Raw genomic sequence first — 13866 nt, forward strand, 5'->3', positions numbered from 1 at the left:
GGCCTTCCACGGATGGCTTCCCCTATTTTGTGTTTTCCATTTCCTATTTCTGGGGAAAAATTGGGTAATGAACATGACGACCAAGAAAACAATGATGAAGCTGATGGTGAAGATGCAGCGAAGACGACGATGCAAACAACGACAATGAGGATGACGATGATGACGATGATCTTTTTATCTGTCCGGTAATTTCCGGTCAGTGAATGAGTCAGCGTGAACCCGTAATGGCTGAATTGTGTGTGTGTGTGTGTGTGTGTGTGTGTGTGTGTGTGTGTGTGTGTGTGTGTGTGTGTGTGTGTGTGTGTGTGTGTGTGTGTGTGTGTGTGTGTGTGTGTGTGTGTGTGTGTGTGTGTGTGTGTGTGTGTGTGTGTGTGTGTGTGTGTGTGTGTGTGTGTGTGTGTACTGACCCATCACTCACACTTCAGGGGCTAATGGAGCATGATCACTGACTCAACCCTACAACCCCCTACCCCTTGATGGAGTGGGGGGACAGAGGTGAGGGGGTGGGAGGAATCGAATGGACAGGGGCAAGACGGGATGGGGTACGGGTGGGGACCGAAGTGGTAGGGGTGGGTTACGAGGGGGTAGGGGAGAGGAGCGGGGGGTAGTGGCGAGAAGCGAGGGGGTAGGGGCGAGGAGCGAGGGGTGGCGTATAAAAGGGACACGATAGACTATCCCTTTCGAAACTCACCTCCATCCTCCCTCCCCTTTCGAAGATGGGGGGAGGGACATGGGGCAGGGAAGTGGGGGGATCAATTGTGAGGGGGCGTAAAGGGGGACACTGACCCTTCCCAACGGTTCTCAGGTTTGGTCATTAATTTCCTGCAGTCTGACCTTCAGTGGATAAAAAGAAGTTACTCTCTCTCTCTCTCTCTCTCCCCATCTATCTGATCGTTTGTCTATTTATCTGTTCAAAATATACGCAAGGTTAGGTTGGAATTAACAAACAGGAACTTAATTTTCATAGGAAAAAATGTGCTTTGTTCTTAAATGACCTTCATTTCTTGTGCAAGTCATTATAAAATGCCATCCTACAGCTAATGACTGTGACCTAAATAAATTAACCAGATCAAACTACGACGTGTTTCATTTTATTTGCAGAATCAACCTTTTCTTTCATTTAATTTTTTTTACCAGTAGATAACATAATTCTCTTTAAAAATGGCCATTAGATACAGGTTAGATATTAAGAAAGCACATCGTTCTACCCATCAAAAAATATTTATCAATGCCGGTCGTACTCTGACGGATAAATCGTCAAACCTATCCCAGGTTGGGACAGGGGGCAGTTAATTATTATGTTGCTAAATCAATCTCGACAGACTGATTTTAAGACATGCCTTAAAAACACCCTCGCTAATATCATCACGTCAGTTCTGAATGAGATAACTGTAGCATGATTCAGAAACTTCACCACTGACGGAAAGGTAACAGCAACCAATGAGGACAACTGAAGGAGTCTGACGCCACCTGTCGCACGTGGGAGAGTTGATGAGCCTCAGCGAACAGACTATACTGTCTATTAACCAAACACGTACACTGAACAAATAGGTGATTATTGTTACCCACCCATGTTTGGCGGCGATGACTTCCTCTTCCGTATTCAACTGAGATTTGTCAACCGGGGTTATACTGGGTCACTGCGGGGTAACCCTGGCTTAACACTGGGGTCAGTCTGAGTCACACTGGGGTCATTTTAGAATCAGTCTAGATTTTCCGAAGCTGGGGTGAGAGACAGCGTCGGAAGCCCGGAAATGAGTGGAAGGCATGCGGAAGTCCAGACCACAGCACCACACAACACCACACCCCACCCTTCCCACAAACACTACACAGCATATCCCAGTCATCCTACCCACACTACACAACGCCCTGCTCATCTCACACACACCACACTACACATACCACCAATCCCACCACATCGCACTCCTCTTACACAACCCACACCACATCACACTCCTCTTTACACCGCCCACACCACATCACACCTCGCCCATATCGTTGATACCACACCATTCCCCTCTCACACTGCCCACATCACACTATATTAACTGTCCACCAAACGCCTCACACCACATACACCTCACACATACATCACATACACCCCACACATACATCATCAAACACCTCACACTTCAAACCTTATCCCTCACCACACACCTCATATTCCACGCCTCAACCACCCAACAGTCCAAATTTCACCCTCATCTCATCGGACACCCCCACACTCTTATCTTCCCCATATCCCACATTCCACACCCAAAACCCCACTCATAAGCACCTTACACTACACATCCGGTCCACCCCAGCTTCTTCCCAGTTTCATGTAATCCACCAAACTCTCTCTCTCTCTCTCTCCTCATCAACACATACGTACAGTACACACTATATGCTTTCCCTGATACTACCCCCTCCAATTCAAAAAACACCCCGACACCTCACCTTCCATCTTTCCACCACGTACAATATATATATATATATATATATATATATATATATAATTTCAATCTTTCATATGAAATTTCCATGGCATTTTTCCTGTGCTGCTTGGTGGTCTTTTTCACTAATGTATTTCCTACCGGATAAGGCTGGAGACATTGCTGGGCGGAGAGGAAGCCTTTCTGATTTGCTAAATCCGTAGCTCACACTTACCTTAACCCTCAATGAAAGTGTTGTCATACCTCAATACAGCTGCAGTTTACCTTGCAATATACTGTGTTCCTTTGTATCCATGAATATTGTGCTGTATAATGGACAGTCCTTTGAAATAAGAATTCTTTGGTGGTCATGGGCCTTTTGCTGTGTTCATCAGCATTCCTATGTGATAAGAGTAATCTTTGTATTCATATTCCTTCGAATTCAAGGTTATGCTCATTTTTTATCCAATCGAAAGTGTTCCACAGAATTTATTTCTTCATGCCTAAGATGTCCACAGTTTCAAACGCAATGTGTCTGGGCATCTCCAAATTGGTCAGGTCTTGTTTAACTTTCTTTCTTGAGTACTCCTTTGTATTCACCATCATTCAAACAGACACATCAGCATCCACAGGCACTCCTCTGACTAATGTGTTTACCGAAATGATAAGCCATACTATAAAAAGAAAAAAAAAAAAGCCATCAATCTCACAGCTCCACCATCAATTCATCACCCCAGGTAAACTGTTCATCACACCGAGGGTCATCAACTGGCGACGTCAGTTCCCATAACCCCCTCCACCACCTGATGATGGAATTGCTGGTGGTGACTGATGTGGCTTTGTTGATGCTGCTGTTGCTCTCATGTTCGCGGTGAAAGTGTTGCTTCGTGTTGTTCATGCTTGACTGTCATCGTCGTTTTACTGTGGTTCTTGTATCGATGACTGTTTTGTTGTTGCTGCACCGATGAATGTCTGTTGAGGCTGTTGTTGCTTCCTGTGGTTGTTTTTATTTTACTGATGACTACTTGGTAATGACTATGTCTCAAGTTCTTTTACCAATGGCTGCACTACTGATTCTTGGTATTACTGTTGGGTAATCGAATATTTAGCAGAGGAGTTAAAAAAAATATATATCCTCTGGAGCTGGGCGCTTTTACGCGGTGGCACTAATATAACTATTAACAAAAACGTCCCTCAAGGCCCTCTTTATTCCCCGAAAAGAGGATGATGGAATGCAGAAGGGCAACTAAGGTTTACAGTCCGCTAGGTTCACGTTCAGATGAGCTGGGGCCAAAACAACAGCAATAAACGATAAATAAATATATTTTTTGACAGTCAGCTGGTGATATTTGGTATTACAGTTTTGTTACTGTTATTCACAGTAATAATTGGCTTATCAGAAAATAGCATACCGATCGTAAAACAGGTCATATTCCAGTATATCACGTTTCTTCGTCTAAGGTTTCATAATTCAAAGTACTGTGAGAGAAATTATACGTTATTTTTTTTAAACCAACTGTTTACCCACTAACTATTTACATGCACAATATCTCTAACATCTGCCTCCATACTTCCACGTAGTGAGGTAGGTAAGTCTTACGGAGAGAATTCAGAGTGCGTTTGGTTACCGAGGTGAATGCAAGTGGGATGCTTATAAGAAGTAGATCAAGACCACCATTCACTCCCACACCCACACCAAACACTCCCACATCCACACTCACACTAACCACGCCTACACCCACACCCACACATTCCTACACCCAAACACTCCCTCCCACATATACATATTCCTTTCCTCTTCCCACCCAGCACCACCCACTCCCACATCAATTATCGATATTCATACTACCCACCCTCACTCCCAACTACCAACTTACACCTACTGTACTGTGCACAATCCTCTTCCACACCCACACCCACATCACTCTCTCCCATCCCTCAACACCCCCACACATCCTTTACGTATCCCTCTTCTACATCCATACCACCCATTTCAATATCTACATAATCCCCTCACTACTATATCATATCCTCTTTCAACCCCACCTCCACACCCTCTCTCATCCTCATCCTTTTCCCCCACACCCTCTTTCACCCCCATCCCCACCCACACACGTCCTCCACATCACAATGCCTCACAACCATTATCCTCTCAACGATCACGATAGCGGGTTGTGGGAAGGAGACTCACATACTTAACTCATACACAGTCCACGGCCACACGTCCTCACATCAGCACTATTATTGTCATCACACTTCATACTTCACACTTCAAACTTAGGCTAACTATTCACTATCCACACTTGACACCTCACCCCTCACACCCAATCTCCACATCACACACCAAATATTTGACTCATTCAAACCTCATACTTCAAATACTGTATATACTCATATTCTGTCGCCTGTCACGATTCATATCCATTGCTCACATTTTATTCTCAATCTTCTCATCTTAAATACTGAGATCTGACAGAATTTCCACGTTTCACTTTCAGTTTTCTATCTTCTTACAGCTCTCCTCAGTCTTTATCGTTATCTTGCTTCACTGACTCCTCTGCCACGCTTTCTTCACCTCGTTTCGTTTTCCAACTTTCATCAATAATTACCATTCACCTTCCTTCACTTCCTCTTCCACGCCATCTTTTTCACTTCTCTAAATGCTACGCCACTGCTGCAGTCCTTATACCCATAGCTACCATCTATTCCTTCTCTCATTTCTGTATTTACTTCTAGCACACTCAACACAACCTTCTCCCACAACACTTCCACCTACATCCACACCTCTATCACCTACTCACATACCAAATATCCAACTTTCACACCACATACTTCCAACAGCACACCACGTACTACCTATTCCACACCATGTACTTCCTCTCCCACACTACGTACTCCCTCATCAACACCACGTGCACTCACATAAAATACTCCCTCATCCACTCCACATATCCCGACACCTACAGCATCTTCTCCAATACCCACATCACCATTTACGTACTACTTGCTCACATCCACTCTTTCCGGCTGTTGTTCCCCTTTTTTCATCCTGTACTGCGCTGGCTCCCCTTCTCACCAATCATTCACTGTAACTCCTCCACCTCCCCTTGCTCCCTTCCTTCAACTCTCTCCCCCACAATCGTTTGCCACATCCCAGCAGCCGTGGTGTCCGCCAGTAAAGCACGCATGTAATCTCGGACACCGGGACCGCGTGAGAATTGGATTATGGATTTTACAAGATAGAGCTTGCAAAATGGAGAAGTAGATTGCGTGGGTGTGCAATACAGATTCTTGGCTGGCCACTTCAAGCTTCAGTAAATATTTAGAACAAAGACGAGGTAGCAACAGTTGACTCGAACACAGAATAATGTGCTTTCTTCGTAAAGTATCTCTGGGTCATGTGCAAAATGAAATAACTCTCCTCCTAAGCCAACCAACAAACATGACCGAACAAACATTCTCTTGCCCACATAAGGTACATATCTTAATTTACACAACAAATGAGGTTTGATATGAAAAATCCCTAATTTGAACAAAATATGTTTTCTTAAAGCTGACCGTAGTTTGTCCATTCTTACAAGAAACCTTTGTAACAGAGGATGATATATGGTAAACCACTGACTGCCGTGCCCAACAACAATGGCTGCTTACATTCTTTTCACACATTAATATTACTAAGTTTTCCACGTACTTCACAGGCACCTTCGAAGAGGAGAAATAAAAACTGAAAATTATACTGTCTGTAATATGTGCCAAGCCCTGACACCAAACTACCAGCAGTTTCTCTCCAAGCGTGCGAACCAAGAAGCAATACATTTTCTAGGCGGTGGTGGTGCTGACGCCAGATTTATCTCGTCTATGTTAGCCAAGTCAGCAGGCGTGGATATTACATGGCACACCACTGACAACCTCCAAGCTATTATCGTGCTCCAAGAGAGAACAGACCAAGTGTTTGCATACAGTAACAGCTTTCATAAATCCCTTGCTGTATGTATGTATCTATGTACTGTATGTATGTATGAGCAGAAATTACAGGCTTTCGCCTATGTCGTGGGTGGGCAGTATCGATCACGTTTTACATTTCCTGAAGGGGCCCCTAAACCAAAACGGTGAAGGACATTTTTGCTTCATCAGTGACTGAAGTGGTCTCCCCCTCCATGCTGCTTCAGACAGGGGTACAGAGGGGGTCTCTCGACAGAAGGAAATAGAAAATGCATAAGTGGCAACACTCGTATTTGTGAGTAAGATAATACTGTATAATATGCAACCCAAGGAACCTGGACAGGGTGCGAGCATGAACATGACTGGTGAAGGGTACCAACCTCCTTGATACACTCGACGATGGAGTGCTGAGTGCTGATGTCGAGACGCTTGATAGTGTCGATGACGTGCTCTTTGCCGGGGCCCTGCACAGCACATCCCAGCACCAGCAGCAGCAGCCGCCTAACCTCACCCACACCACTAGCGCCATCGCCAGCACGCGACAGAGCCACCACGTCAGGCAGCTGCAGCACCACCGTCTGGTTCAGCACGTCCTGCAACACAATGGTAGACATTGTTAACTATAAGACCCTTTAAATTATAAGTACCAAACTACGAGATGACACACGCTTTACAACAATCGGTATACCGTTTTACTGCGTTTCTGTTTAACTCACCTTTATATTTCCTATCATCCACTACTAGGATACACCTGCTCTTAAAAAAAAAAAAAAAAGCTAAGTATGTTACTTACTTCAGATAAAAATGTAAGAATTCAATATCTATATGCCATAAACTTCTATACTAACACACACACACACACACACACACACACACACACACACACACACACACACACACACACACACACACACACGGGGCGCGGGGGGTAGGGTGGGTGGAGGGGCAGGGTACTAGGACAGGTCAGGCCGGTCCCTCCACCACATTTTTCTGAGGACACTCACTTGACCCCACACGCACATACACACGCACATTAAGGTACACACATCTTCATGTCAGTGCATACACACGTCTTGCACGTACAGAGTCCCACATACACAATTTCCGTACGTTCCTTGAGAACATAAGACATCAACTAATTCACACACAAACACACACACACACTTGACGCCTGTGACAAATAAAACATGTCAGTCTTTCTCTGACGCCAACCGAAGTCAGAGAGGGACGGTGGATGAAGGGGTCGGGGGAGGGATAGGAACTGGAGAGTGGGGAAAGCCAGTGGGGTGATAGGGAGGAAGAAGCATGACGAGGTGAGGTGAGTGAGGGGAAATGAGAAAGTAGGGTGTCAGAAGGGGAATATGGGCTGCGAAGCCAGGGTGAGAGGGTGGGGATCAAGTGAGGGGAACGGTGGAGAAAAAGGGGGAGTGATGGGGGGTTAGAGTTAGAGGGGAACAGGGATACGGCCGGGAAGTAAGGGGGACAAACAAGAGGGGGAGCAATAAGGGGGACAGAAGTGGGGGAAAGGAAGCAAAATAGCGAAGAAGGGAAAGCAAAAGAGACAGAGGGTGAGGAAAGGGAAACGAGGTAAGAAATGTGAGGGAGAGGGAGTGAATGACAAGGGAGTGACAGCGGGAGTGACGGAGGGGTTGAGGTATGCACAAATTAAAATGGACGCGTGTGAGACGCAGACGAAGAGAAGGCACGGTAGTAAGGGGGAGAGAAAGCGGGGGAATGTCGAAGTGCTACGGAGGTGAGGGGGTGAAAAAGTTTCAAATATGGGGTATAAGAGTAGGAAAGTGAATGGATGAACAGAAGGTGAGAGGGAGTGATGGAAGCGGCTAACGAGGAGCAGAGGAATAAGGGAGTGAGGAGTAGAGGACTGGGGGGTGGGGAGGAAGTGAGGGTAACTATTTCTTACACAGGAGTGTGTGGGTGAGAAAATAAAAATTCTTTCCCTTGCCTTACTGTATGTTTTGATATTTTTCTATCTCATATTTACTTTGTCCTTGCCTACGTCCCAGATTCCATTTTCTTTCTATTGTCATATTTTTCCCAGGCTGACTCTCAGGTTCTCCACGCTTGACAGGCAATGCACACGACAAACATAGGCTATAACAATCATTCCTGCAGTGTTTGCTATATATATATATTTATATTTTTTTCGTGATCCCTGCAGTGTTTGCTATATAACATTTTTTTTTAACTTCTTTTACTCTTATCTATTCTGTCTACTATTTTTCATCACAATTTTATTTCTCTTCTCTACTTCCTTTATCATCTCTCTCTCTCTCTCTCACCCACACACACACACACACACACACACACACACACACACACACACACACACACACACACACACACACACACACACAAACTCGTAAAATTTGCTAGCCGTGTGTGTGTGTGTGTGTGTGTGTGTGTGTGTGTGTGTGTGTGTGTGTGTGTGTGTGACCTTAATGAATAACGTGGGAATGTGAGAGAATAACTTACTGGAGCAGTGAGTCACGCTGTCACTCACTCACTCAGTCACGTCCCCTCTCAGCAACTCACTCTAATCCAGTTACTCTAATTTACTTGCATTTTTTGTCACTCACTCAAGCTCCCGATCAGCCACACTCATTCAGTCACTCACACACTCACTCTCAGTCACATTCACTCACTCTCACTCACGCATACACCCTCAATCACTCACTCACTTCCATTCAGCCACTCATTCACTGGCGCACTCACTGTCGCTACCGTTCATTCCCTTCTCACTCACTCGCTCACGCACGCTCACTCAATCATTCCTTGTTAACACTGGCTCTCACTCAATCGCCCACACTCAAATTCACTAACACAATCACTCACACTCGATTACTCTGTCTTGCTCGTTAACTCTGACTCACTATTAGTACATCTGTATAACCATGCTCAAATTTTCTCCCCTTTTGCTAGCTTTCCTTACTCACGCACGCACTCACGCACTCTTAACTGATGCACTCATTCACTCAATTTACGTACTCATTCGCTCTTACTCATCGCTTCTGACTCACTTTCACCCCCGCTCATTCTTCTGCACAGTCACACATGCTCTCATTCTCTCATCTACGGTATGCTAGTTTTCTTGATTCACTCACTCATTCTTACTCAAGACGGGTTCTCTCTTTTTTTATCACTCATCATTCTGTGGTACATTAACACACATTCCCGCCGATCCACTCTCACTCATTTATACCAGATTTAATCACTCACTCAATCTTATTCAATAATTTGGTTTTATTCACTTTCATTACTCATACATTATTCACCCTGTTTCACTCTTTCATCTTTGCCAGTCTTCCTATCTAATTAATTGCTGATCTATTCTCTCTCTCTCTCTCTCTCAAGATCCGACACAGGTAATTTACGACACAGCAGCTAGCAAGAAAACACAAGAAAAACAGCGAGGGCGAGACTGCACAGGTAAACGAAGGCAATATGACGGTAGGGGGTCGGAGTTGGGGGGGGGAGGGGTTGGAGGTGTGGGTGATCATTTGTCTCCGGGGAAGGGCGGGGGAAGGAGAAAATAGAGGGGGGAGGGAAGGGGAAAGAGAGAAAATAGAGGAGGGGAGGGGAGGGGTGGGGAAGTGATGAGGGAAAGAGAGGAAAGGGTACGTAAAAGGAGGGGAAGGGAAAACCGAAGAAGTGTGGAGGGAGAAGGGATGGAATGGGAGAGGCAAAGGGAACAAAGATGGAAAGGGAGGGGATGAGGAAGAGGAAAAGGAAGAGGATAGGGAAAAGGGCGAGTGGAAAGGGTGACAGCATGATGAGGAAAAGTCGGAATAAAGGTGAAGTAAAGGGCTGAGGAGAGAAAGGAGGGCAGAACGGATGACATGGGAAGGAAAGGTGAGAGGCATGAAAGTGACGAAGATGGAGTATTTGAGGTGTTCTGCGTGACAGAGGAAGGTTGCTGGTGGTGGAGTGGATAAGTGACTGCCATATCCCCACATCGAGTGATGGAGGGGGTGTAGTTATTAAAAAGTAAGAGGGTGCGACGAGGCGTGAAGGGGCAAGAAATAAGCTTGATACGGTAAGTGAATGTATGCCAAAAAGCGAGATGTGAAAATTGAGGAAGCAAAAGATTTGATGGAGGACGGAAATGGATTAATGAAGGTGCAGGAGGTGCCGTACACATGATAAGGAAAACAACCTCTCCACCACCCCTTTTTTTTCAATTGGCCATTGACGGAATGGCCTCTGGCCTACAGGCCTAATGAAATACAGTTTTGTGTGAGGATCGTGAACCTGTTGGGTGAAGCCCAGAATTTCGAAGGCATGAATGACAACTGAGCGGATGTGTGGTCCACTGCACTGGGTAGCCTACTCTGCAGAGACCTATTATGCATTTCTGTTGCTATAACTGGATTCCATCAATCCCACTTATTAGTAACAATTACGGTGCAGCAGGTAATATGCCGCTTCTTTTACGTTCTAATCTGAGGAAGGAAGGTAATAGAGTCAGGTAACAGAGTCTGGGATGGTTATTGTGCGAGGACTGCAGAGTGTGAGAGAGGATGTTTGGGCTAGCGCGGCGCCGGGAAGACATCACTTTTGTACCTGCAAACACCGCTGCTTTAAGACAATACAGTACAATACACTACAGTACAACAAAACTGTTACCGCATTACCTCACTCACCACCATAATTCCACAACAATCACCAGCATTATGGAAAAGAAAAAAAAACACAATAAGACTCCCCAGGCTCATTACTGCTCGTAAAGAAGGGGATGCTGATCATAGGAAGGTAATGCTGGTTAATTAGTGGTCTAAGGTAATCACAGAAAAGGATGGAATGTAAGGTAATTATACACAAGTGCGATACCTGTATATTAGTATACAGAACAATGTGATCAGAAATTATTTTTAGATATAATTCACTCATTTATTTTCTGTTGTCTAATATTGTTGTAACAAGCATCATGCCGGCACCTACCGATCTGTCCATAGACAACTAATGTAACTGTGGCGATCATGGGCGAAATGTGATGTTAAGCCCAAATAGCGGATGGAAGGGAGATAAATGAGATGACAAGGGAAACAGGCCTTAACCCAACACCAGCACCTCAATCACCTCAATGACAACATAGCGCCAAAAACACACTAACTAAATGAAGGTCTGATGATCTTGTTGTTTAACTTATTTAATAGTGGATGGACTTCTTAATAAAGGCTAATGCAAATGGTTTGGCGAAAGCTAAAATATTAGAGAAAAGTCGTTACTGCAGAGCAGGTGTTACAGATTTTTTTTATGTTCAGGAAGAAAATGCTTTGTGCTCGAATTTCCTTGACTTGGAACGAGAGTAACAACACTGGCATTTACAGAAATTGCCTGTATCAAAATATTTCATTATCTGTCCGGGGGAACAAAAGTGAAGGTGGGGAGGCGGCTGAGTTACACTGGACGGGTAAGTGCAGGATGTGTTTTGAAGTGTGTAAATTATCTTGACCAAATACATGCCACCTCTCCCACTTACAGCCTCCACTGACTCAGTCACTCACCCTGACACGCCCGTTTGTCCTCTCAAGCAGCTGTTTAATAAAAATGAGGTCACAGGAACACCCTTATTTTAATTCCCCAATCCCTCGCTCCCTACCCTTCTCTTCCACTCATTTCCCACCCCTCGCTCCCTCCCTTTTTCGTTACCTACCCCTCCCTCCCACCCTCATTCACTTCCTACCCCTCCCTTCTTTTCTCAATCCTTGCCTTTCCATCCCTTTCTCACTTCCTCTCCTCCCCTCCCTCCCACCCTAATTTATTTCCTACCCTCCTTCTCCTCTCCCTTTCTCACTCCCTGCCTTTCCATCCTTCTCTCACTGCCTCTCCTCCTCTCCCTTTCACACCCACTCCCCTTCTCTATTCCCCTTCCTTTCTCATTTACTACCCTTCTCTCCCTCTCTCACTCCCTATCCCCCCCTCCCTCTCCCATTCCCTAGCTTTCCCTCGCTCCTACTATCTGCCCTTCTCTCCCTTCTCCTCCTCCTACTCCTCCTCCCGCCGTCCCCTCCTCCTCCCACCCAACCCTCCATCCTCCCGACATTTGCCAGTCTTCCCCAACAGATATAAACACGACACACTAAAGGGCTTCTGTTGCCGGTATCATGGACGGTCAGGAAGGGGGAAAGGAGGGGAAGGGGGAAAAAGAGAAGGGAAGGAGGAAAGGAGTGGAAGGCGGAAAGAGAGAGGGGAAGGAGGAAAGAGGGGGCAAATGGGGAAGAGAGAAAGAAGGGAAAGACAGATGACGAAGACGGAGACCTGAGAGGGAGCGAAGAGAGGACGAAAAAAGAAGAGAGATGAAAGACGAGAGAATTTAGTAATGAGAAGGGGGGAGGGGAGAAAGAAGAGATGTGGTGGAAAAGAGGAGGTGAGAAGAGAGAAGAAGAGGAAAGAGGGAAAGGGAGCTAAGTGGGGAGAAGTAAGGAAGCTTGAGAGGGGACACAGGAAGCGAAAGAGAGCAGGGGGTAGGAGAAGGGAAAAGGGGACAGAGGGGAGGAACTGGTAATCAGATCAAAACAGCTGATAGGATTTATGAGGTGGGGTGGGATAAGGGGATGATGATGATGATGATGATGATGATGATGATGATGATGATGATGATGATGAAGTAACCAGTGATGTAAACAGAAACAGTTATAACAATTAAATAAATTCAAAGCACAAAGGAGTGTTAAATATTTATCCCGGTAATACGAAAATTGCACGTGGGATTTCCATTACTCACAGATTTTTAAGAAATGGATGCGAATATCCAATTACATAAAAAAAAATCGGTAAAAGTATCAATGCGTCAGTTAATTTCATTGCATTATTTTTAAAACAGACTCATTTTGAATTTTCGGTTATCATAAAGAAATATATCATTTTCAACTCGCTTTCCCCTCAGTCACTCATCGACCCATGCCTACTCTCTAACTCTCACTCATCCCTCTTCAATCATTCACCCAATCTCACTCACCCACAATCGCTTATTTTACTCACCTTCAGTCATGAGTGAATGAGTGAAAGTCTGTAATATCAAGTCGTTGTCGTCGAGTCGTTCTATGTATGTATGTATGTATGTTTTTATGTAAGTATGGGTATATGTAAACATGTGTGTGTATATAAGTATGGGTACATGTATGAGTGTATGCATGGACGTAAACAAGATATCTCCTCGTCTCATCCAATTCGAATCAAAACTGGCATACCCATCGTGTGTGGAGATGGCAAGAAATGATTGGATTCTGATCAGAGGTCCAGGTCATAGGGTCAATGTCAAAGTCCAGGCGTGGGGTCCGTGTATATTATGAGCAATTTATACTGAGTTCTTATCCTTGCCTCCCACTCTTATGTCCACCGCTCATCTTCCTTTCTCACTTCTGTCCCCACAAACTCACTGTCCACAACTTTTTCATTCTCTCTCTCTCTCTCTCTCTCTCTCTCTCTCTCTCTCTCTCTCTCTCTCAAATTAACATCATGTCTATCTTCCCTCCTTCCCTCCCTCCCT

The 13866-nt window shown here is 45.0% G+C and overlaps 1 protein-coding gene across 1 annotated transcript in view; it reads right to left on the reverse strand.

Moving 5' to 3' along the window:
- Girdin (protein girdin) overlaps positions 1-13866 on the reverse strand; it is an 818609-nt gene that overhangs the window by 397910 nt on the left and 406833 nt on the right. The window contains exon 4 of the mRNA XM_080282575.1: positions 6737-6949. Coding sequence (XP_080138701.1) covers positions 6737-6949 — 213 coding nt within the window. The remainder of the gene's footprint in view (positions 1-6736; positions 6950-13866) is intronic.

This window comes from Coenobita brevimanus, chromosome 94 (assembly GCF_032717465.1).
Source record: "Coenobita brevimanus isolate Jiangsu-jjx chromosome 94, ASM3271746v2, whole genome shotgun sequence".
NCBI classification, from domain to species: Eukaryota; Metazoa; Arthropoda; class Malacostraca; order Decapoda; family Coenobitidae; genus Coenobita; species Coenobita brevimanus.